This window comes from Oryx dammah, unplaced genomic scaffold (genome assembly GCF_014754425.2).
Source record: "Oryx dammah isolate SB20612 unplaced genomic scaffold, SCBI_Odam_1.1 HiC_scaffold_28, whole genome shotgun sequence".
Lineage (NCBI taxonomy): Eukaryota > Metazoa > Chordata > Mammalia > Artiodactyla > Bovidae > Oryx > Oryx dammah.
This window is the reverse complement of record NW_024070212.1, coordinates 105741038-105764777: the sequence shown is the minus strand read 5'-3', so window position 1 is coordinate 105764777 and position 23740 is coordinate 105741038. Positions and strand designations below refer to the sequence as shown.

The window sequence follows — 23740 nt, the reverse complement described above, 5'->3', positions numbered from 1 at the left end:
AGCGCTCAGCCTTCTTTATGATCCAACTTTCACATCCACACCTCTAGTCAGTTTCTGTTGATTGGGGAAGGCCAGGAACCCTTGTCAGTATCAGAGTAACCTGTCCAACGTTATGTAGACAAGTGTGGAGAAGGCAATGGCACCCCACTCCAGTACTCTTGCCTGAAAAATCCATGGACGGAGGAGCCTGGTAGGCTGCAGTCCATGGGGTCTCGAAGGGTTGGACACGACTGAGCGACTTCACTTTCACTTTTCACTTTCTTGCATTGGAGAAGGAAATGGCAACCCACTCCAGTGTTCTTGCCTGGAGACTCCCAGGGACGGGGAGCCTGGTGGGCGGCCGTCTATGGGGTCGCACAGAGTCGGACACGACTGAAGCGACTTGGCAGCAGCAGACAACAAGTGGCAGAGCAACAGGTAGTTTTAAGGACTCTTGTCTCTCTTTAGAGCGGCCTTCCAGATACACCGGCAAATTCACAACGCTCCTAGCTTTAAACTTACCGCTTAAATACAGCAAGAGGAGCAGCGCTGATAGGAGACCGCGCATGCGCATACTCCAGGCCCAATTCTGTCCGAGGGCTGTGCCAGCCACGTGTTCCCAGGTGCCAACGCGGAGCCGAGCGCGAAGGCGAGGTTTTGGTCCACGTGGACAAGCTCTGGCGAATAGGAACGGGAGGTTGTAGAGTCACGAGACTAGACCTAGAGAACTACACTTCCCAGAAGTAGCCTGTGGTGGACGCCTTTACTAGATGACGTATTTCCGGAAACACAGGCGCTGGATAGGCTGCGGAGAGGAAGTGGGCGGTTCTAAGCCGCGGTGGCTTGGCTTATTTCCGGTAGGATCAGTGGTCCGGCGGCTGAAGCGGTGAGAAACCGGCGTTGTGTACAGAGCTTTTCCAGAAGTGAGCAGACATGGCGGCGGCATTTCGGAAGGCGGCTAAGTCCCGGCAGCGGGAACACAGAGAGCGAAGCCAGGTAGGGTCCCACAGGCCCCACTGAGCGCTTGCCGGTGGCCCTGTGTGCCATTACCGCCCCAGCCCTCCCTACCCCACCACCTGCGGATCTAGGCCTTCTCCGTGCGGGCATGGTACAAATAAATACATGTAAATATATGCTAGCGACGCCGGCGTGGCTGGGGCGGAGCCTCGCCGTTGGGGAGGAGGGGATGTTCGTTCTCTCTAGGAAAAGAACGGCTGTCCTTAGTCCTGGGAGATAAAGCTATTTTGCAAGGTTTCGGTGAGGTGGTTAAATAAGATATTGTGTGTAAAGTGTTTTTCTTACGGGAAGTTGAGGTCAAAGTTCATACAGCCATTAAGTGTCCCGACTGGAAATGGAGTCCGCATTTAAAGATGCTCAGCTCTGTCCACTCCGTCTGTGGGCTGAGCCCTAAGAGATCGGTGTTACTAATGCGGTATCATCGTCATGCCTGGGTTTTGAGGTTCCCTGATCTGCTGCATATGCTTTTTGTTATGTCTCCCCCTGGCCCATTATATAGATGGGGAAAATGAGGTTCACAGAACAGAATTGGCTTGCCCGGTCATAAACACCAAATTCAGGCCAAGTAAACAGTTGTAGGACTTTTGTGCAGGGTGTCCCTTGATTGGGAATTCGTTTAATGTAGTCAGAATCCATTATTCCACTACTCTCAGGAATCACACAATATCCTATCCAGAAAGGCCCTTAGGGATGTCTGGTCCAGCTTCACATTACAGATGGGAAAGGGAGAAGAGTGTGTCTAAAGTTGGGTCACTGATGGGATGGGATGGAACTAAGGCCTCCAACCACAGTTCAGTCTTCCGCCTTAATAGCATTTATCAGACATTTATTGTGAACTTGCTGTGTGCTCAGTGGTGTGTTTGGACTAGTGTAATTTGCCACCTTGTTTGAACCTATAGATAGATACGTCTAAAAGTAATAACTGCTAGCCGTGCTTACTGTGTGCCAGAGCCAGACAAAGTGCAGAATGCTCTATTATCTCATTTAGCTCTCATTAGTGTGTGAAAGTAAGTACTACTATTATGTTGCATTTGCTGATGGAGAAGCTAAGGCTCAGATAGGTTAAATTGCCCAAAGACATACACCTATAGCTGGCAGTTGACAAAGTCAGGGATCAGATCTCTGAATCCAAAAGCCACCAAAGGTTGAACAAAGAAGCAACTTTGTAAGAGATGTGTGAAAAATGCCCAATGAGAGGGGGAGAAAAAAAAGGAAAAAAAAAAATCTTAAAAAAAGGAAAAACAAAAATTCCCAACAAGAAACATGAGTGGGAAGAGGAGAGATGATGAGAGAAAGCATCACTGTGAGATCTGTTGGACTTGGAAGGCAATGATAATAGCTGTCTCTTTGAGCACTGACCATATGCTAGGTCCAGCCTAACGTGCTGTATAAGGATTATCTCGTAATCCTACAACATCCCTGTGAGGAAGATGTTATCCTCATTTTACAAATGAGGAATCTGATGCTTAAAGAGCCTGACTAGTGTGGCCGAAGGCACAGTTTTGAGTAGTTGATTTAGATTCATAGAGAAGACAGAGGCCGTGTGTGAGTGGGAGTAGAGGGTCTTTGTGGGAGAGGTGAGAAGGCCATATTGGAAAGGGTGGTAAACACATTGAAGAGAGCAGTCCTTATTTGAGTCAAGCTTGGACTCCTGTAGGTCCTCACTGTGGCAGTGGGAGCACTGGAAGATAGTTGGTATGGAGGGGTAATTACGTGAACTATTTCCGATTCAGTGCCAGGCTTCCTTCTGTAATGCAGGTGTACATTCAAGTGGACATGACAGATTTCAAGATTTCTGCCTTACTTTGTTGCTCTTTTGACGCTTGGGTTTTCTTTCTCTACTGTCACCCTCCCTTTGCTGTAATTAAAATAATGATCAGGAGAAGGCTTGGATATTTTTTTAAATACTAAGTTATTTCTTGCATCACTTCAGGGGTGAGAATGAGAAAGGAGACTTAAAAATCCTGTCCAAGTTATTATAGAAGTTTAAACAGTGAGTTTACGTACTTCCTCGAAGATCAAGATCATTCTGAGTGGAAGAGGATGCAGTGTAGGAGAGTGGGGAAGAGCAGACTGTGGCCCCGGATAGAATGGGTCTAGTTCTAGCTTTGCCACTTACTAGTTCTGTGTTCTTGGGCAAGCTGTTCATTAAACTGCCTTGCCTTTTTGGAAAAACGGGATTACAGTTGTGCCTGCTTTATCTGCTTTCCATGATTGTTTGGGGATAAATGAGATTGTGTTTAATGAGCCTACCAGATTACTTTGTAGCAGTGATTCTTTTTTTTTTTTTTTCCCCACACTGATAAAAATTTTATTCACTCATGTTATATACTCATCCTTATAGGAGAATAGGCTTTTTTTTTTTAAACTTTCTGGGAATGTCAAAGCTCCTAGATGTTACAAACTAAAGTAAAAGTACATGCAAATTCTTTATATTGATTTTTTTTCTTTCCTTTAATTTTATGTTTTCAAAATTGCCTAAGATGTAGTAGTAATTTTTAGCAAACGTGGCCTGTTATGATGATGAAGGCAAAAGTTGCTAGCACTGACCTTGCCATAGGTTAAGTGCTGAGCAAGTGATAGCTTGTAGAAAGATAATACCAAGATTTAATCCTCGTACCTCCCATGTTATCCAAGTTCTGTATTAGAGAAAGTAGTTTCTGTCATTCTTGGTTTTCTCTTATGCTTTGTACCAAAATTAGAATTATAACAGCACACATATGCTGGGCAGCTGCTATGTGCAGGCAGCTACCACTTTAAAGTCTCATTTAATTCTCAGGGTAATCATGAGAAGTAGGTCCTGTTGTTCTCACTTTATAGTTGTTGTTCAGTTGCTTAATAATGTTCGACTCTTTGCGACCCCATGGACTGCAGCACGCCAGGCTTCCCTGTCCTCTGCTATCTCCCGGAGTTTGCTCAAGTTCATGTCCATTGAGTTGGTGATACTATCTAACCATCTCATTCTCTGCCACCCTCTTTTCCTTTGTCTTCAATCTTTTGAAGCATTTTATACTTAGAAAACAGCAACTCAGAGAAGTAAAGTGACTTGCGCAAGGTCATAGATTAAGAGGTACAGCTTGGATTTGAACCCAGTTCTTCAGACTCTAAATTTAGCTCTCAACCACAGTTGCTTCCCTGTTACTATGTTTTCCCTTCGTAGTATTTTATAAACCCCCTGGATTAAGTCCGTAGTAATTTTAGTACAACTGGCAACTGCTCGCTTAGTGCCGAGTCATTGTTGCCTTTCTCTGTCCTTAATAGGCCAAGAAACTTACCATGGCAGTACTTGTGGCCTCTCATCCTTGGGCAGAGCCCAGTCGGGGGAGGGAGGGAACAGGGTAGCACGTTGGCCGCTGGGACATGGGTTTGCTGAGCGCTCCAGAGACTCTTGTTCCTGTCAGGTGTCATGTTGATTCGGATATGTGTTTGCTGAGGAAGCTAAGCACTTTTTTTTTTCCTTTGTTTTCTAGCCCGGCTTTCGAAAACATCTGGGCCTGCTGGAGAAAAAGAAAGATTACAAGCTTCGTGCAGAGTGAGTGCAGTCCTTCTAGTAGAGGTGCTGCCAAAAAAGCTCACGACCTCCCTGTATTGCAGCTGAATTGCCTGAGTGTCCAACAAGGGACAGTTTCCTGCCATTGATAAAATGGCCAAAAGCTCTGGCAGTCTGTCAGATACTTTTCTGGGACCCTAAGCTTCTCTCTTTGTTTAGGCGGAGCATTATTTCTTTAACTGTCATTACATTGTGAATTTTTTTTATTATGTTGTTCCAGATCGTTTTCTCATGGTGGCTTTGATTTGCTTCTGCCTTGGTGTTTGAGCCAAAAGCTGAATCTTTTTTTCTCTCTCCTTTTCTTGACATTCAAGATAAAATCTAACATTCCAGTTGTTGAGTCTCTTACATCACCATGTGTGGTGTGGAATGAAGAGATGTGAAAGATGGATTCATGGGACTGAGCGTGGGTGATAATGAACTCTGAAAACATCTCATAAAACAATTATCCCCATTCTTCTTCTTCTTTAGCACTTTATTTGCAAAGTATTTTATAATTATTTGTTAGCCATGCATGTCAGCTGAGGTCCTTTTTTATGCTCCCAGAGCAGATGGTGATGGATTCAGTGAGTTGCTCTGGGTCCCAGAGTTTTTCAGGCAAATAATAATAATAACTGAGACAGTGTTCTACGAGAGTTATCATTTTTATACTTAGTTATTCCACCTAGCAACCTTGAGGGGATACTATTATCACGCCCATTTCCCAAATTAAATAGGGATGTAGAGTGGTTAACTAAACTCAGCCAGAAGTGGTGGAGTCAGGGTTTGAACACAGACTGTCTGGCTCCAGAGTCCACGATTTTAGTTGCTGTGCTGTACTACAACGTGTAGTTTCTGAATCTTAATTTGGTTACTCGGTGCTCAGACTTGCCTCATAATCCTGTCTGAGTAGTTCTAATTTGTGCTTTGTTGGGTCTTTCCCTGTAATGATGTAAATGGCACTAAAACTTACATGAAAAAAGGACTGTTATTAGTTTCAGGTAGAACTGGGAAAGGAGTGAAACCACAGAGAGGTGAACAAGGTCTGCAACAGTGGAGTGTGGATCGAATCTAGTCATCACTTCGGCTCTTTTGAGTTTCATTTTGTATATATCACTAGATGCTTGTAAAGTTTGCTTGTTGTGTTTTTTTTTTTCTTTTCTGCTGTGAACTTGTATAACCTGCTTTTTAGTGATTACCGGAAAAAGCAAGAATACCTCAGAGCTCTCCGGAAAAAGGCTCTGGAAAAAAATCCAGATGAATTCTACTATAAAATGACCCGGGTTAAACTCCAGGTGAGTGCCTAATGTATCAGTTGGTATTTTGAGCTCCAGCTCAAAAAGGGAAATAGGGATGAGGGAGGAGATGGAGAGAGGATCCTGGGCTTTTATTTAGCCCTTCTCTAGTTGGTCAGGCTCCTGGTCAGTATCCAAGGTGAAGCTGCCCTTTCACGAGCTGCATGCGTTTCTGCCCATGAGTCTCAGTTGTTTGATGCCTGGAACCGTTCCTGTTTTTTTTTCCCTTTTTTTTTTTTTTACGTTAGAAAAGTAAAACCCGAACTTTATTGTTGCTTTTTGCCTTTGGAAGGATTTTACACACAGGCTTCAATCTTCAGAATACCCTAGATTCAGTGGAAAAACCATTTAAATGAAATTTTGTACAGTAGAAACTTTTCAGCAATCAAAATCAGACTGTAAAAAAATGCATGCAGAACATGCTTTTCTGAAAACATTGAACAAAGCACTGAATGCAGAATGAAAATAAGATTTCAATTCCACCAAAAGTAGTCATCATAGAAATGTGAAAGTCACTGTTCACTTAAAAAAAAAATTATCCACAGACAATATCCTAACTCTAGGACTGGCTTTAGAAAGTCTTCAACTTCTTGCTTTAATAGCAGTGAGGTGAATATGGTTGAGCTCTGGAACGTGATCTGTATCCTCCACAACTACAGTAGGGAGAAGGTGACTGTCTTCTGTAGGTCTGATCCCTGTCTTGAGCAGTTCCCCATCCTCCTCCTTCACTTCCTCTGTAAGATCCACTGTGACAGTCCTGAACATCATAGCCTCAATCATATCCTCTGTTGTAGTAATCTTGATGGCATGAGCTGCTGTAGGTACATCTCCCCGTGTAGATTCCTGGTGTAGGATTATGTGGTCTTTTTGCTTTAGAGTAGTCAACTCTGATCCTAATGTTCATCGAGCTCCATTCCATTGGCACACTCTTTTGCTTCCTTGGCATCATCTACATTTTCAAAGTATACAATCCTGAACATCTAGACGGCTGGTCATAATGCAATAGACATGTCAGCCATTGGGCCATATTTAGAGAACACCTCTTTTAGACCTCTAGCTGTAGTGTGCAGGTTCAATCCAAATACTGCCAGAGCTGTTCTGAGTTGGTGACAGGAGGTGCTGAGTTGAACATGTGTCTTAGAGGCCTGGTTCATTGAGTGGCTGTTACATGTAGCCTTTGGTCCAGCCATGAGGTGTGCCTACAACTTTTTAGTGATTTTACTCTAATAGGAACTGTATCTTCTCGATTTGGATTTTTAGGATGGAGTTCATGTTATTAAGGAGACGAAGGAAGAAGTAACTCCAGAACAGCTGAAGCTAATGAGAACTCAGGATATCAAATATATAGAAATGAAAAGGGTTGCAGAAGCAAAGGTAACAACTAAAAATGTTTATTCTGATACGTTTTTGTTGGTTAAGAGAAATAGAAATCCATTGGTCTCAAGTTATGAGTTGATTCCTTTTGGCATTTCTTAAAGTACACTTAATTATGATAATGTTTTAAAGGTATAGTTAGCATGGTAGAGTAGAAAGAGGTCAAGTTTGAGAATGAGACAGATTTACGTTTAAATTCGGGCTCTGCCTTTTATTAACCCCATGATTATGGACAAATGAACTTCCTGGGGCTGTTTCCTTATTTCTATCTCATAGAATTATTATAAGGATTCAATGAGTTTTGTGCAATGCCTGGTTATGCCCGTAGCTGACAACATGGTTGGTGCTTGATACATTTTAGTGATCCTTTCTTTTGAAAGAATGAAGCAAATTCTTTGCTGGCTGGTGATAATGATGTGAAATGGTCTAAACTTTTGCAAATTCATTTCTGATATCCTAGAAGAACCCAACATAAAATGAGACCATATTCTGTGTTCCAGAAAATTGAAAGACTAAAAGCAGAGCTCCATCTGCTGGATTTCCAGGGGAAGCAACAGAGTAAACATGTGTTTTTTTTTGACACCAAAAAGGAAGGTATGAAATGTTTGAAGGTTTCTGGGACGGTCTAGCGTGTTGGTCTGTGTTGTTTGGTGTTAGAGACAGCGCCTTAAGGATTGTCTTGACTTCTAGTTGAACAGTTTGATATTGCCACTCACCTGCGAACAGCCCCAGAACTAGTTGACAGAGTCTTTAACAGACCCACGATAGAGACCTTGCAGAAGGAGAAAGTGAAAGGAGTTAACAATCAGACGCGACTGAAGGTAAGTTTTTCCATTTTTCTTCAGGTCCGAGTTTATGGGAATCTAGGTTCCTTTCCTCCTTATCCTCACTGTCCACCCCCCCCCCCCCCCCCAACCTCCAGCATTCCATAAGATTATTTGTGGAAAAAGTACTAAATTCTCTTAGGGAAGTAGAAGGAGAATTTGGTGATGGGAATGGAAGTGGAGGAAGGTTTCTTAGTTTCTGAGATTGGAGGATGTGTGGCATAGTGGTCAGGAGCATAGGTTCTGGTCTTTAGGTCTGCATTTATTTTCTTCTTCTTCTTTTTTGGCCATGCTGTGAAGTTTGTGAGATCTTGGTTCCCTGACCAGAAATTGAATCTGGGCCCCAGCAAAGCACAGGGTCCTAACCATTGCACCACCAGGGGATTCCCTAGGTCTGCATTTGACTCCACCTCTGACCCTGGGCCTATGCTTTCAATGCTGTAACAGATGGTAACAGTTTTAAAATACAGAGAAGGGGGAAGGGGACATTGAAGATGAAGGGATTTGGTATACTTTGATATTAAACCTTTAACAGGGCCTGTGCATATCCAAAGGTCTTTCATGTTCTCCATTTGTAGCCCAGATTTTGTATCGATTTGTCCTTATGGTGTTTTCCATTGCTGTAACTAGGTTCATGCAGAAGACATGGTTTTTCTCCAAGTCTTCTGGAGTTGAACTCTCACTTCTGACTGATTCATTTAAAAAACTGCTGTCAGTGTGTTTCAAGCAGACAGCTGTTCTGTTTTGATTTGAATCATTTACACCGCATCAGCTTTGCTTCCAATGTTTAATTTCACAGCAGCTTCTCTAGCTCAGAGGCAGCTAAACTTGCTTTAGTAATATAAATACCCGTAATTAGTTTGACTATATTGGGTAATCCCATAAATTTGACAGTCTGTGCAATGAAGTGAAAACAAAAGCTGTCTGAAACCACTGCTGTGAGACTATGCTAGAATCGGTGAATCGTTTAAGTCTGAGGCCCAGTAATATTCCCCTCTTTGTAGATAACGCTTCTAGCTGAAGAGCCGGCTGAGCTAGTGTTCTAGTGCTGACCTTGTTTGTCAGGGAGTTGTGTTTTCAATTAGCTGTGTTATTGACATGTCTCAAGTATTGCAGTAGTCCTGAAAGAGATTGGTCCTGTGTAGGGTATTTCACCAACATACCTTTGGAGAAGTTGGGAAAGTTTGAATCTTGCCCTTATGTCTGGTGGTTTTAAATCTTTTATTTAAAGCAAAATTATTTTGATTAATAAGAGACTGCTTACTCCTTGGAAGAAAAGTTATGACCAACCTAGATAGCATATTCAAAAGCAGAGACATTACTTTGCCGACTAAGGTCTGTCTAATCAAGGCTATGGTTCTTCCTGTGGTCATGTATGGATGTGAGAGTTGGACTGTGAAGAAGGCTGAACGCTGAAGAATTGATGCTTTTGAACTGTGGTGTTGGAGAAGACTCTTGAGAGTCCCTTGGACTGCAAGGAGATCCAACCAGTCCATTCTGAAGGAGATCAGCCCTGGGGTTTCTTTGGAAGGAATGATGCTAAAGCTGAAGCTCCAGTACTTTGGCCACCTCATGGGAAGAGTTGACTCATTGGAAAAGACTCTGATGCTGGGAGGGATTGGGGGCAGGAGGAAAAGGGGATGACAGAGGATGAGATGGCTGGATGGCATCACTGATTCGATGGACATGAGTCTGAGTTAACGCCGGGAGTTGGTGATGGACAGGGAGGCCTGGCGTGCTGCGATTCATGGGGTTGCAAAGAGTCGGACACGACTGAGCGACTGAACTGAACTGAACTGAACTGAGTGGTGGCTTACAAGGGGATTTTTAGTCTGTAACTTGGAGGGTTTGGGAAATCCATGAATGGGTTTTAGGAAGTCTGTGAACACCTTCTTCCCACCTTAAAATTTTATGTGACTAGGTAGGTATGTTTGTATGAATTTATACAAACATATATGTACATTTATGTGAAGAAAGACTCTCCAGAAAAAAAAAGAATCCAAAGCTTTCAGAGATCCATAATTCCCTCGTACTGAAGGACCATTTCTTTCTTTTTTTTAAGTTTTGGTTGCTCTGCGTCTTATTGCTGCACGGGGGTTTTCTCTGGTTGTGGCGAGCAGGGGCTACTCTCTCGTGGTGCAGCTCATCGTGGTGGTTTTTCTTGTTCCGGAGCATGGGCTCTAGGGCTTGCCGGCTCAATAGTTGTGACACATGTGCTTGGTTGCTCTGTGGCACGTGAAATCTTCCCGGACGAGGGTTCGAACCTGTGTCCCCTGCACTGGCAGGAGAATTCCTATCCACTGTGTTACCAAGGAAGAGTGAAGGACCGTTGGACTTTGAGGGGTCATCAGCAGTGAGAATTTTCAGGTCAGGTTTCACTGACAGAGACGTTCAGGGCTCTGCAGTCACTGCCCAGGGGCCCCTCTCTCTGCGCCAAGTGAGGTGACTGGGATGCTCACAAAGAGGGCGAAGCAGCTCCGAGTAGCAGTGGAGAGATTCCTGGGATCTGTGAGTCTCGAGGTGCAGTCCTGCCTCTGCTCCAGGTGAACCGTGTGTCCCTGGGTAAGTCATCAAGGTTCCATTGGCCTCTGGAATGCAGTGCTCTTAAAATGGACAACTTCAGAGTGTCCTGTTACATTGATTCTGGAGTAAGGAGGGAATTGATGAAACCATTTATGCATTTGGGCCTAAGTGGACTCAAAAACAGTTTCTTACTCATTTTTATCCTGTTAATTGTTTCACTGAAAATGTGTGCTTCCTCTGCAGCGGATAGCGAAAGAGAGGCAGAAGCAGTATGACTGCCTGACACAGCGGATTGAGCGTGAGAAGAAATTGTTCGTTATTGCACAGAAAATTCAGACTCGCAAAGATCTTCTGGTGAGGAGAGAGAGCCTTAGGCATTCATTTTATTTTTTTCCTTATAAAGGTCTTAACTGAAACTGGATTTCAGCTTTGTGTAAATCAACCCCCGTGAAAATGTCTGCTCCTCAGGGGCAGTGGTTTGAGCCAGTGTCTGTTACTCTGTCAGTGTTGAAATGTTCCTTGATTAAGAAGGTAATAAGGGGCTTATTAGTCAGTGCTTTGGAACAGCCAAGGGTAGGATTGGGTGGCATGTGAACTTTATAGCTTATGAACAGCTATCTGTAACATTTAAACAGGTTAACAAAACAGTGCGTGTCGTTCACTGGTATTTAAAAATAGACAACATTGTGTAGTTAAATAGCAGAGCTAAGGAATATAAGATGCCCCTTTCATATTATTACCATTCCTCTAAATGTCAAATTCTTTGGCTTTGCAGATCATTTTGGTCTGCCTTTCTCAACTGGGGTTCCGTAAGAGAAGCCCTACCAAAAAAGAAAAAAAAAAAAAATGATTTTGAGTACCTTTCTTCTCAGTTTTCACAAGAGCTTCTGCACAGCTAACATCATTAGGGAAGGAAGCCTAGGGGGGGGACCTGAGTCATCTAGTCAGGGTTGCCTTAGGACGAAGGGCTTTGTCTCTTTTGAATGTTGAGATGGGCTGAATTAGGGGCTTTAGTTATCAAACTTTCTATTTTACACAGCCCTCTCCTGTGCTTTACTGGTAACTTTTTTATTCTTTTGTAGGATAAAACTCGGAAGGTGAAAGTGAAGAAAGAAACAGTGAACTCCCCAGCTATTTACAAATTTGAGAGTCGTCGAAAACGTTGAAGTGTTATAGATAAGCCTTCTCATTCCATGCGATACAGAGTTTACATTTTCTTTTCCCAGTAACTTCAAATTCCATTGGTCGAAGTGACTTGGTTTTCCTGTTTGTAACCATAATTTTTTTGTAGATTTGACATTTGATATGAACAACATTAAAGCCCCTTCCCCCATCTGAATTGTGGGTTGTTGAATTCAGTCTTTTTTTGGGCTGAGCTGTGCAGCCTCTGAGATCCCAACTCCCCTACCAGGGATCAAACCCAGGCCCAGGGCAATGAAAGTGCCAAATTCCAATCATTGAACCACCGCGGAACTCCTGACACCAGTCTTATTTTTATATACTTCCATTTTTTTCATTTTATAAGGAGTATAATCTTTTATATAGCAAATTTGGCAAACAGATTTCATTCCTAACCCCAATACTTATTCAAGAACAGCAGGTAACTTTTGCATATACTTACAGGCTAGGACATTAGGGGAGTTGGGGTGAATAGCTACCAAGAGCATCCTGGTTAATTTCCTCCATTTTGTGAAAGTTGGCACTGTTGTTGGTTTTTGTGTTTTGGAGTTGTAATTAAATACTTCTATGGCTTACTTTTTTCATTTACTATTAAATCGTTAGCTCTTTTCCATTTGGTTACATCATTAAATTTTTAAAAGTAATATATGCTCACAGTAAAATTAAATATTTGCATGTTTTATCCATTGGATAAACTGATTTTACCCTCATTCATTCTTCATTTATTGGATATTCAGGTGGCTGCATAAGTTAGCCAGGAATGATTTTTTTTTTTTTTTTACACTTTACAGCTGCAGGTAGAAACCCTTGGAATCAGGAACTCACAGGGGCACTTCTTTATTGATGAAACTCAGACCAGGCTCTGTGTTCCTGCCCTCCTGGCCAGTTCTTGATGGCAAGGCTATAAATGGCTTGGTACAAGCCCTCACCCTGGAAATAGAGACCCCAGCCCCAGGGTGTGTGCAGCAGACACACAGACTTCTCAGAGTTTCACCCTTCCCTTCCCTGCCTGTATAGGGACAGTAGGCCAAGACCAGTCAGGACAGGGCTGAGCATGCTTAGAGCAAATGTGAGAGGAGCGGGATTCTGGGAAACTTGCTTACACCTCACTCCCTAGAGGGGGAACTGCTCTGTGTGGATTTTAAAGATTTTAAAAAAAAAAATGTTAAAACTTAATTTCTGTGACTGTTAGGTTCTGTACAAAGCTTAAAAAGAAAGCCTGTTTCATCAGGGTGTACTCGGTGGGATATAGCTCTGGGGCCCCTGGAAAACATGAAGAAGGGCCAGGGGATTAGAAGCCAGCAGCTTTTGCCTTCAGGAAGGAAGTGCTTCCCAGTCTGGAAAGGTGCTGAGCTAAGTGAATGTTGATAGTCTTATGACAAAGACATCTGGAGAGCTGAGACCTGAGCCAGGAAACGAATCATCACATAGGTGTTGGACAGAGGAGCAGGCTGATCCAGCAGCAATCTGTTCCTGGGACAGCACAGCTTGATCCTGCTGCTCTGACTCCCTTGCCCCTGCTTGGGGGAAAGGTGGGAGGAGGGTGGGGAGTACACCTAAATGCTTTTGGTGGAGCACGCTCCCACACAAAGCTGCCCACACTGTAGACTCTCAGGTTAATAGATGCACATGGTACCAACCGCTCAGGCTGAAACATGGGTGTGTGCATGTCTGCATACCCTCTGGTTCACAAACAGTAGGGTTTAATAGTCATTCAGTCATGTCTGACTCTGACTCCATGGACTGTATGTAGCCTGCCAGGCTCCTCTGTCCATAGGGATCCTGCAGACAAGAATACTGGAGTGGGATGCCATACCCTACTCCAGGGGATTTTCCCAATGCGGGGATCAAACCCAGGTCTCCCACATTGCAAGTGGATTCTTTACTGTCTGAGCCACCAGGGAAGCCCAAGAATACTGGAGTGGGTAGCCTAGCCCTTCTCCAGGGAATCTTCCTGACCCAGGAATTGAACTGGGGTCTCCTGCATTACAGGCAGAGCCTTTACCAACTGAGCTACTGGGGAAGCCCCTGGACACAGGTTACTCACCCACAAGTCCTCACATGGTCCTTAGGTGCACAGGTCAAATGGAACAGGAAGGTCCATCCTCTCTGAGTAAGTTCCAGGGTAGAAGTCATCAGAGCACTAGCTCTATAAGGGGATAAAGCTAGGGATCCTGAAAGCCGCTCAGTTTGTCCAACTCTGTGACCGCATGGACTAGCCCACCAGGCTCCTCTGTCCATGGGTTTCCCAGGCAAGAATACTGGAGTGGGTTGCCGTTTCCTTCAGGGGATCTTCCCGACCCAGGAATTAAACCTACGCCTCTTACGTCTCCTACATTGGCAGGTGGGTTCTTTACCACTAGCTAGTGCCACTTGGGAAGCCTAGGGGTCTGGAGCTGCTCTTAAACTGAAGTCTGTCTTTGAGGCCCAAGGATTCTAAGGGGAAAGATTGGCTGCCCCTCTGATGAACCTAAGAGGCTCCAGCTTCATGGGTCCTGAAAACAGGCCAAGGGCTTTGACATTTTCGTGCCTGTTGGAACCTCAGACTCCTGGCTGCTTGCTTGGAAAAGAGAGATTACTGTTTCTTTAGGATCCATCCCATCCAGGTCCAGAGGGTGCTTGGGCTCTTGGTGGCATCTGTTCTAGCTGTGCCAAGGAGAATGTGGCAGCCTCCAGAGGTGGAGAGCATTTCTCTTGGCAGAACACAGGTGAATCAGATCTCTTGTACAAACCCAAGTTTCCAAAGCAGCAGTCACACGGGCGATATGGAAGGCCCAGGCCTCTCTAGCACAGAGAACCGGCTAACCCAGCTCCGCCTTAGTCCATGGCCACATCTTAGGGCCCTTCTGATTGAAGCGGGAAAATGTCAAGCCCTGGATGTTCTGGTTTCATTTGAAGAAAACCTCATACTGGACCGATTCCTGGCAACAGAGTGGGGAAGGGCCCAGTAGGTGGAGCTGCTGCCCCTTCGCTGAGGTTAGCTCTCAGGGTGCTGGCGTTGAAAGCACCCAAAACTCCATAGGTGCTTAGTAGGCATTTGTTTATTGGATTTAATGCCACGTAAGTGAGCTCCTGTGAAAAAAGATGTTCTCCACCCCAGTCCCCTTCCTATCCCCGCCTCCCCACCCAGCTTGAGACCGGTGTGACCCCCAAGAGACTGGGCAGGAAAGGGCCTTCCCCTCACATTACTGGTGAGGATCATGGCGGAAGCCCAGGTTGTCCAATGATGGGTGGTTCCACTGGGACATGGTGGGGTCTGCTCATGTGCAGTTCTGTTCGTGAGCAGATGCAGACTCGCTCCGCCGACCTGTGGAGGCCAGCAAGGCCGGGCCTGCTGGGACTTGAGACAGAGAGGTGAGTGGGTGTCTGGTGCTGGCCTCCCTTCCTCCTTGAGCTCTCCCAGCACCAGTTCACAGAGCCTCGTGCACGGGGTGTCAGAGAAGGGCGGGGGAAGCCTGGGTGGGAGTCCTGGCTCAGAGCTCCAGGTGAGCGGAGTCGAAGGCGGACCTGAAAGACCGTCTTGGGGCTGAGCCGGCAGGTTTCTTGTGCAGCTGTCTCCTGGGGTCAGGGGGTGCGCTCTCTTGCCAGCCAGGTCACGGGGCCTCCCTGCTGGCAGGGCTTCCACCACCCGGCCCCTTGGGTCTCTCTCAGTAGAACTGCGGGGAAGAGGCAGAGAGCAGCTACGGAACTCCAAGAGGCAGAGTTTCCTTCCCCAAGCCCAGTGCGTAGACTCAGGAGATTCGAGAGGCTGCCCGGTTCATGCTTCTGCTTGTTCTCCTTTCCTGGCTTCCCTGGGCAGATGGAAAAAGTCTCTCCTGCTTCTTCAGACTCCCTGTAAGGAATCTCCCTGTTCCTTATTTCCAGCTGCATCATCAGTACTTTTGGGAAAGTGCAGTCTAATCTGTATCTCTCCTAACTGAAGGGCCTACCTCATTCTCCCTGCCCAGTTTTGTCTGCGTCCCTCGATGGCCCTGGTAATTGCCATGGCCCCTTCCTCTCTTGTGCGAGGCGAGCTGACTGGGTGGGGCGGTCGTGCTGAGGGTAGTGGTAGAGGCTGATTCAAAACAGAGCCAAGGACCTACTGTTTCTCACCAAGAGGAGTTTATTGGGGGACTGCTTTTTGGGGTAAAGGGTGGAAAGGAAGCCCTTTCCTTTCCTCCTGTCGTCTGTCACCTGACGGCCAAGCCCAGATCATAAGTGTTAATGAATTGTGGTGCCCCGGAGGCAGCTGGGCAGCCCCCCCTGCCCTGAATCAGCCTGACTCATTTACAGCTCTCTCCCAGTTCCCCCAAAGGCTTCTCTCTGAGGTGACAAATGTGGGGGGGTTGGTTTCAGGTTTCATGTTTTCACATTACTGGATGGAAAAAAAACAAAAAACCTTTCCAAACCAAAAAACCAGCTTTTACAGCAGAAACACGTCCCGAGAGCACTGAAAATTTCCCCATCTTCTCTTCTCAGCTGCTCAGTGACACTGAGGCCAGTGACAGAGGGGTTAAGAGGAGGAGGTTGGAGGCAGGCTGCATAGAGCACTGGGGACAGTCCCTTTAAAGGTGGCAGCACCTGCCTTCCTGCATAAAGACCGGGGAGGACCTTTGCGGGGCCCTCTAGTTCTGGAGTCTGTGGACAGCTGTGGATTGCCGGGGTCTGGGATGGGCAGGGGCTGGGGAAAGGGTGGCCCTCTTGCATTTCGAGCTAATTTGATCCCAGGGGGTTGGAGGGCAAGTGTCCCTCGCTTAGAGAGAGCTCTTGAGGTGGAGTGGTATGTGGGGAGATTTAGGGTCCATCTGGCACGTGGAGACTAAGGGGCACCACCCTGTCTTGCTACTAGCTGGTAGCGTTATAAACCACACCCACCCCTCCCTGACTGGGGCAGATGGCCACCACGGCAGATGGAGACTAGGCCAGCAGTGACTGGACGAGCTTTGTAGTCTCAGTCTGGCCTCCCTAATAATACAGTCCAGAGAGGCAGTGGCAGGGGTGTGTGTGTGTTGGGGGGGGTGGGGTGGCTGGGGCCCTGGCCTTGTTGGGCCATTCTGGAGGAGAGGGAAAGAGGGAATCCCAGATGGAGCCAGTGGATGCTGGGGGCACACCTAAGTTTGCCATGTAGGGGTGGCAAGTTCTCAGCGTGGCCCTGACCCAGCCCACTTGCCCAGCCTCCTGAAGCTGCCCAGGTTAGTTCTCAAGTGTTAGTTCTCAAGTGAAGGTGATGGTCCTCCGCAGCAGGAATCTCTGCTGCAGCTGGAGCCTGGTGGGCTGGGGCAGACCCCCTGCCAGGTCCCCAGAGCCCAGGGTCTGGGCAGCAGCAGCTCCTCCCAGAGGACACGCCCATTTATTATGCGCTCGGGCTCCCTCGCTGCGCAGGCAGGCAGCGGCCTTCATTAGCGCAGGAGCTGGGGTCTGTTTTGGCTGCCTCATCAGCATCAGTGAACTGCGTCCCTGCGAGATTTGATACAATTTAATTAACCTAATTAAAAGCTCTGATTGCAGAGATGATTGGGGTAGCGCCAGCAGCGACTGCATATTTATAATGAGCTGCAAGGTGTGGGACCGCAGCCAAACGCCACGCATCCTAATGAGTGGGAGCCGGGAGCCAGGGAGCGGGAGAACGAACGTTTATTTTTGGCAACAATGCCCAGTTCCTCCCTGCTAGGGAGTCAGAGACCTAGAGAGAGGAGACGGACCTGCCCGCTGAGCTCTTCGGCGCAAGGTGGGAGCAGAGCCGTGCACCACATGTGTCCCGGTGCCTTCGGATGCCCACAGGAGCGCACAGTGCCCATGCTTTCTGCTGCAGACTGGGGGGCTGGGACCCGAGCAGTGCACTTTTCCTGCTTCTCTCCATCTCTGGATCAGGAGCTGTGGTGTGAAGAAATGGCCCAGCAGAATGACCTCGATGTCAAGTCTTCTGGATCCCTGGGCTGTTCTCTTCCAACTTGTCGAGGAAGATCAGAGGATGAAAAGCTGGGTGGGGAATCAGAAGAAGGGGTCTGAAAGTTCAAGAGACCCAGGTGAGAGACGCTGGGCTTGGAACAGACAGGAGAAACAGGAGAGATGAATCTCCATCTCATCCCAGATCCCCATCTCCTGACTTTCTCCTGAGAACCCTGTGCCCGAAGGGCCACCTCCCCTGGACTCTCCTCTCTCACTGTCTCTGCTGGGGAGTCTTGGTTTGTCTGACTCAGCATTTCCGCTGTAAATCACATCTAATAATAACGAGAGTGAGAGCTGTGGCCGAGATGCTGTGGGTGAAGTGGGCACCGGTGAAAAGGGGTGCGCTGCCTAGGTACAGAGGGGTGTCAAGAGGGGAGGCAACTCTGGGCTGGTGGGAGTGGGCACTGGGTTCAGAAAGTCACCATCAGAGGCCTGGGGGGTGGGGGAAAGGAGGTGTGAGCCTCCCTCATCCCCTAGTCCTGGGGATCTTGGGTATGTCATAAGCTCAGCCAGACTGCCCAGCCCCCCCCGCCCCGCCCCAAGTGCTCTGAGAGACGCCGGGACAAGATGAGATCTGTCCCCAGCCCACCTTGCAGAGCTGCAGCTGTTTAGCTCTCTTATCAATCTTCTCTGTGGGTTTAATCATCTCCTTGTCATCCTGCTGGGGCAGCCCTCCCCTTGCTGGAGCCTGGCTTTCCTCCCGTCCCCCTCCCCCAGATATAACCATCCTTTTCCACATGACTTCCCTTGCAGGAGACAGAGGATGGGCCAGGGTGGCTTTTTCCCAGGTTTAGTCTTGGCGGCAGGGGCAGCAGTCCCTGTTTTTGCAAGGAGTCAGGAGGGAAGAGTGGTGGGTAGAGGAGGCCCTGGTGGAGAATCTATCCTAGTTGGGTACTTGAGATCTTTGACTCCACTCCTGGCGGGGTAGGGTGGGGCTCAGGGGTGGGCCACGAGGGCCTTTAGCCCAGATGGTGAAGATCCTGCGACGTGTCTCTCCCTTCCTTCTTCCTCTCTTTTGCCAGCTTCTTAGGAGATGCACCCACCCACGCTGTCCAGTGAGCCAGCTCTGGTCTCTTTTCCTGGGTGGGTCCTGTGGGGCCAGGCCCTGTGGAGCCTTGTGGGACTCCGGGGCCCGTGGGCTGGAACCATGAGCCCACAGTTTTGCATGCATCTTGGGAAAGAGGGTGCTCAGGAGTCAATGGACCCTGTGTTGTGGTCCAGGCCGGGAGCCAGGGCGCAAGGGGCTGTGGGGCCCATCCCTGTGCTGACGTGCAAGATGACCTTCAGGGCAACTCTTGGGCCCTTCTCCACTTCACTCTTTCTCCTCTCCAGAATATGTAGGGTATGGGAGGGGATGGTGGTGGCCGGGGTGGTGTATGCACCCCTCAGAGGGCACAAGAGAAAGAGGTCCTTTCCTCCTCCGCCTGATCTCCACTCCCACCCCAGGCACTCTCAGTGCAAGTGGAAAGCTCATTTCTTCCCATGTCTCAGAGGTGGATGGGAGGTCCTGAAGAGGTTAGGATTAGTCTGAGCATCAGGCAGCTTGTCCTCGAGGTGGGGGCTGAGAAGGTCCCCTCAGGAGAGGACCACAAATTCCTGGACCACAGCGCACTGAATGCTCTTGTGCTGGAGGGGACTTACTCCCTCCAGCACGAGGCTGGGCTCTGGAGGACAATGGTGTGTTGATGAGGCTTTGGTCCTGGGCTCACATGACCCGACGGGGGTGGTTGGGCCGCACGTGGCTGAGCCGCCTGGGCTGACCTTTGGTCGCTGGCTGGGGAAGAGAGGAAGCCATGAAGCTCCCCTCCCACTCAGTGAGCCCTGGGCCCCCTGCTCCCCCGCCCAGGAGCTGCCTTCTGGACACACGTGATCTCTTTACCTATCTTCTTTTGGCCTCTCCCCTTCCCTCTGCTCTGTGTGTGCATAAATTGTGTGTGAACATGCATGTCTATGTGAGTGTGAGTGAGGAGGCTCCCAGAGGATGAAGGACAGTGAGGGAAGAAACGCCCTTCATAGGGATGAAGTGTCTTCCATCGTGGGGACACCACCAGGGTAGGGCCAAAGTGTATGTGTGTGTGTATATTTGCTCACATGTGCTCGTGGGCTCAGGGGGTGCATGTGCGTGCATGTAGAGAGCAAGGCCTCTACCCTGCCTTGTCCTGTGACTCCCTCCTCTAGTGAGAATGGGGGAAGTCTAGGTCAGCACTTTCCAGCTGGGGCTGGAGCCACACTCCCCCACCCTCTGGCACTGGAAAAAGGAAGACTTTGGGGGGATTGTGTAATTATTGTAATCAATTGAATTAACCAAAAATTACCATTCAGTCAGGAGGCAAGGTGTGTGCATGCGCACGCGCACACACACACACACACACACACACACAACGAGTTATACATAGACATGTTTACACAAATGGAAAGTCAAGATATATAGAGAGGTAGATAGGGATATAAGCACACTTAACAATTCTTTTTTTTCTTTTTGAGAAGCTAGGGAAAGGTCTTAAAGCCTTTTCTTTTCTTTAAAAATATTTTAAGGGACTTCCCTGGTGGTCCAGGGGTTGAGACTCCACCTTTCAGTGTGGTGGGGGTTGGGGGGGTTGCTGGTTCGATCCCTGGTCAGGGAATCGGGATCCCACATGCTGTGAGGCAATTAAGCCCGCACACCACAGCCGGAAAGAAGCCTGTGCGCCACAACTAAGACTCGATGCAGCCAAATAAATAAATGTTAGAAACTTTAAAAAAATATTTTATATTGGAATATAGAAGATTTACAATGCTGTGTTAGTTTCACGTGGACAGCAAAGTGATTTAGTTATACACATTGTTACATCTATTTTTTTTCATATTCTTTTTCCTCATAGGTTATTGTAGAGTATTGAGTATAGTTCCTTGTGCTATACAGTAGGTCCTTGTTGATTATCTATTTTATATAGACAGTCTTTCATATGCTAATTCCAGCCTAATTTATCTCTCTCTCACACCTATGATTCCTAAAGGGGGTTATCCATCCTGCCTCTTCTTCCTCACCAAGGAGGATACAGCCAAGCAAGTTATCTGAAGAGAAACTCGAAGTCCCCAGGGGGTTGAGAACAGGGGCCCTCTGAGACGGGGCAAGCCAGTACAAATGACATGCTACAGAAGTTGGAAAGGGAGTCCATGCTCTGACTTGGTCACGCAGTTTATTACAAACATTACATGAAGATGTTTTAACATATTCTACTTTGTGGGGAGCCTCATCCAAGTCTGACTCTAGGGCTAGCCAACAGCAATAACCCCTTGGTATGGGGGGTATGTAGAAGGAAGTTAAATCCCAAGATCTGGGATGAGGTGGGGGTGGGGTACCCAGATACTGGCATGGGGAGGCCCGTGGGTGAGAAGGGACCGGCACGGGCACCCTCAACCTCAACCTCTCAAATGCATAGCTTTGAGTGGTGTTTCTGGATGCTGTTACCTCTCCTCCCTCTGTTTTCTTCTTTGCCTCCTCCATCCCACCCCCATATAGTCCTGCTGACCCCACTGGATGCTGGCGACACAGTATGGGAATGGTCCTCAGCGCTGAAGCAGAAAGGAGAGGGCCTGGAGGGCAGGGTTGGAGGCCGGGACTGAGGCAGAGGCTGGAGCTGGGATCTGAACTGGAAGCCGAACTCAGCGCGGACCCCAGTGGGGGTTATTGGAGGCTGGGTTGCAGGGCGTCTGTCTTGGTCTTGACATGATTCTGAGGAGCCTTTTTTTGGAGTCCGAGGCAGGTGTTCTCCTCCAATGAAGAGCACGTTTGGCGTCTGCTCGCCCCTCGGAGGGGCGGGACAGGTCCCCTCCCCCTGCTCCCCTCAGCTGAGCAGTCATACATCACCAAGGGGCCGGGCTCCCTGGATGTATTGCCCTAATACGTCGCTATAGCAACCCCACTCTAATCCTGCATTATTCTAATGTGGTCCCCCTCCCCACTGTGATGTATAGCTTGGGTCTTGGAGCCGTGAGGCACCTTCTCTGAGTCTGCTCCAAGTACCCCAGGGATGAGTGGGTCCGAGGCTGGCTTGGCTTCCCTGGGTCCAGTCTTGCTTCTCCTCACCCTGTGCATGTGATCCTTTGTGAGCTGGGGTGCGGAGGTGGGCTCTGGCCTGGTGGCCCACCCGTCCGCCTGCCCAGAGAGGGGAAGCGCAGGCTGTGTGTCCTGGCCCTGGTACACGAGTGCTTGACGCACCGACCCACGCCAGCCTGCCCGGCCTGGGGACCTGAGGCCTTGGGGTTGGGGGCCAGGGCAGGACAATGGCCACATTCCGGCTGCCAGCCACAGGCCCCCATTGTTCCTGTGGACACTGCCTGCTTGAGGGCCTTGGTTCTGGCCCTCACCCCGCTTGGGGCGTAGGATGCTCCCTGGACCACTCCCCCAGGGATCATAGAGGGGTGATTCATGGGGTGACCAGGGCATAGCAAGCCCCAGCTGTGCCCGGATTCTGGGGGGTGGGAGGGGGAGGTGACTGAGGGTTGTTTGTGTCAGGAGAGGGCGGGGTTGAATAGCCAGAGGACTCAGGGCTGTGGACACCAACCACGTCATTTCATACTCCTCCTCGTGTGTGGGCTGCTCAGACAGGCTCCATTGTCAGAAGGGCAGGCCCACCCAGGCCGGAAGGGAAGTGAGGATGGAGAGGGGTCACCTCAAAGTGGGGAGGACCCAGGACACACCCCCACCCCAACTGCACTGAGATCCAGAGAACGGCAGGGACTTACTCAAGATCACACAGCTTGGTGGGGACAGGCCTGGGTCTAGAACATTCCCCAGACCTTTCTGGTGCTGAGATGCTGCTGCTGTTTCTGGTAGAAAACCAGACCCAGTGGTGATCTTCAGCCTTGGCAGAAGCTATATTCACAAGCTCCTTCCTCTCCCTCACTTGCTTTGAAATTCCTCTAGTTCAGGTCAGTACCTGGCATCCCTGGAATGAGAATTTGGAGCTAAGGGGAGTCCTAGGACCATGCAGAGGCCATACCGACTCCATCTTCTGTAAGGCCCCAAAGAAATGAGTGGGGCAAGGAGGTTGCCAGTGCTCTGACACACAAGATCCATCGATGTAATAACAGACTTCACTGTTTCCTCCCAGTCGGTGATCTCACTTGGGCTCTCACGTGACTACTCTATATGACTGAGAGGTAGGGAAGGGAAGAGGCTAGCTAGTTTTAAGAACAGGGGGACTGGTCTTATTTACCTCCATGTTCCTACTTCTCAACATGGGACCTGTTAAACTGGATGATTGGATGAGAGGTTGGATGGGGAGTGGTTGGGTAAATGGATAGGTGGGTGGCTGAAGAGGTGATCAAGGGTTGCATGGATGAGTGGATGGGTAGGTAGACAGATGAATGGATGGTTGCCCGGGTGCATGGGTGGCTGGCAAGTGGATGAATGGATGGATGCAGGATGGATGGGTGGGTAAGCGAGGGAATGATCCATTTTATATACTGAGGTCCAGAGATGACAAATGACCCAGCTTGGGTCATCCTAAAGATAAACAGTGGAGTGAAGTCTGGAGCCAAGTACCTGGCCCCTGCCTTTGAGGCTGGGATGCCATGGGGCATGGTTTGGTGGTCAATCTCTGGGCAGGGCTGCAGTGGAAGTAGGAGTTGGGACCTAAAGGAATCTGTAGTCGTGTAAGTGTCCTGAAAGGTGGCTTCCCAGAGTCTAGCAGCCTTGACCCTGAGTTGAATATTCTGTGTTGGGATCAGGTATGTGGAAGTGTTCTGAGCATGGCAGGAAGAGGCTTGAAGTTTCAGGAAGGCGGAACTAGTGGAGTCTGAGGGCACTGGGGCTGAGCCATGTTACCTCTTAGGGATCAGGTCCTGAGGTAGAAGCCCCAGAGGCAACCCCCAACTCATTCTTCATGACCTAGCTTAGTGGTACCAGTGTCTATGGGGCCTTCCCTGACCCTCTGGGTGCTCTCTCCCTAGAACCCAACACAGTGCTACTAACTACATAGAAGGGGCTCAGAGCACTTCACCAGGGCCATGGGATTGCCACAAAGAATCAGAAGGGGGGAACAAGCTAGGAGTCTGTACCTGCCACTGATTTTCTGGGTCATTTTGGACAAGTGCCTCAACCTCTC

The 23740-nt window shown here is 48.3% G+C and overlaps 1 protein-coding gene and 1 pseudogene across 1 annotated transcript; one reads left to right on the top strand and one right to left on the bottom strand.

Annotated features, from left to right (window-relative positions):
- The first annotated feature begins 808 nt into the window (after window positions 1-808).
- Window positions 809-12330, top strand: UTP11 (UTP11 small subunit processome component). The gene is made up of 8 exons (XM_040231682.1): window positions 809-975; window positions 4467-4528; window positions 5718-5820; window positions 7081-7194; window positions 7695-7788; window positions 7885-8015; window positions 10785-10895; window positions 11624-12330. The coding sequence occupies exons 1-8, from the start codon at window positions 913-915 to the stop codon at window positions 11705-11707; spliced, it is 762 nt and encodes a 253-aa protein (XP_040087616.1). The 5' UTR covers window positions 809-912; the 3' UTR covers window positions 11708-12330.
- Window positions 6408-7010, bottom strand: LOC120855407 (annotated as a pseudogene).
- Window positions 12331-23740: the final 11410 nt, after the last annotated feature.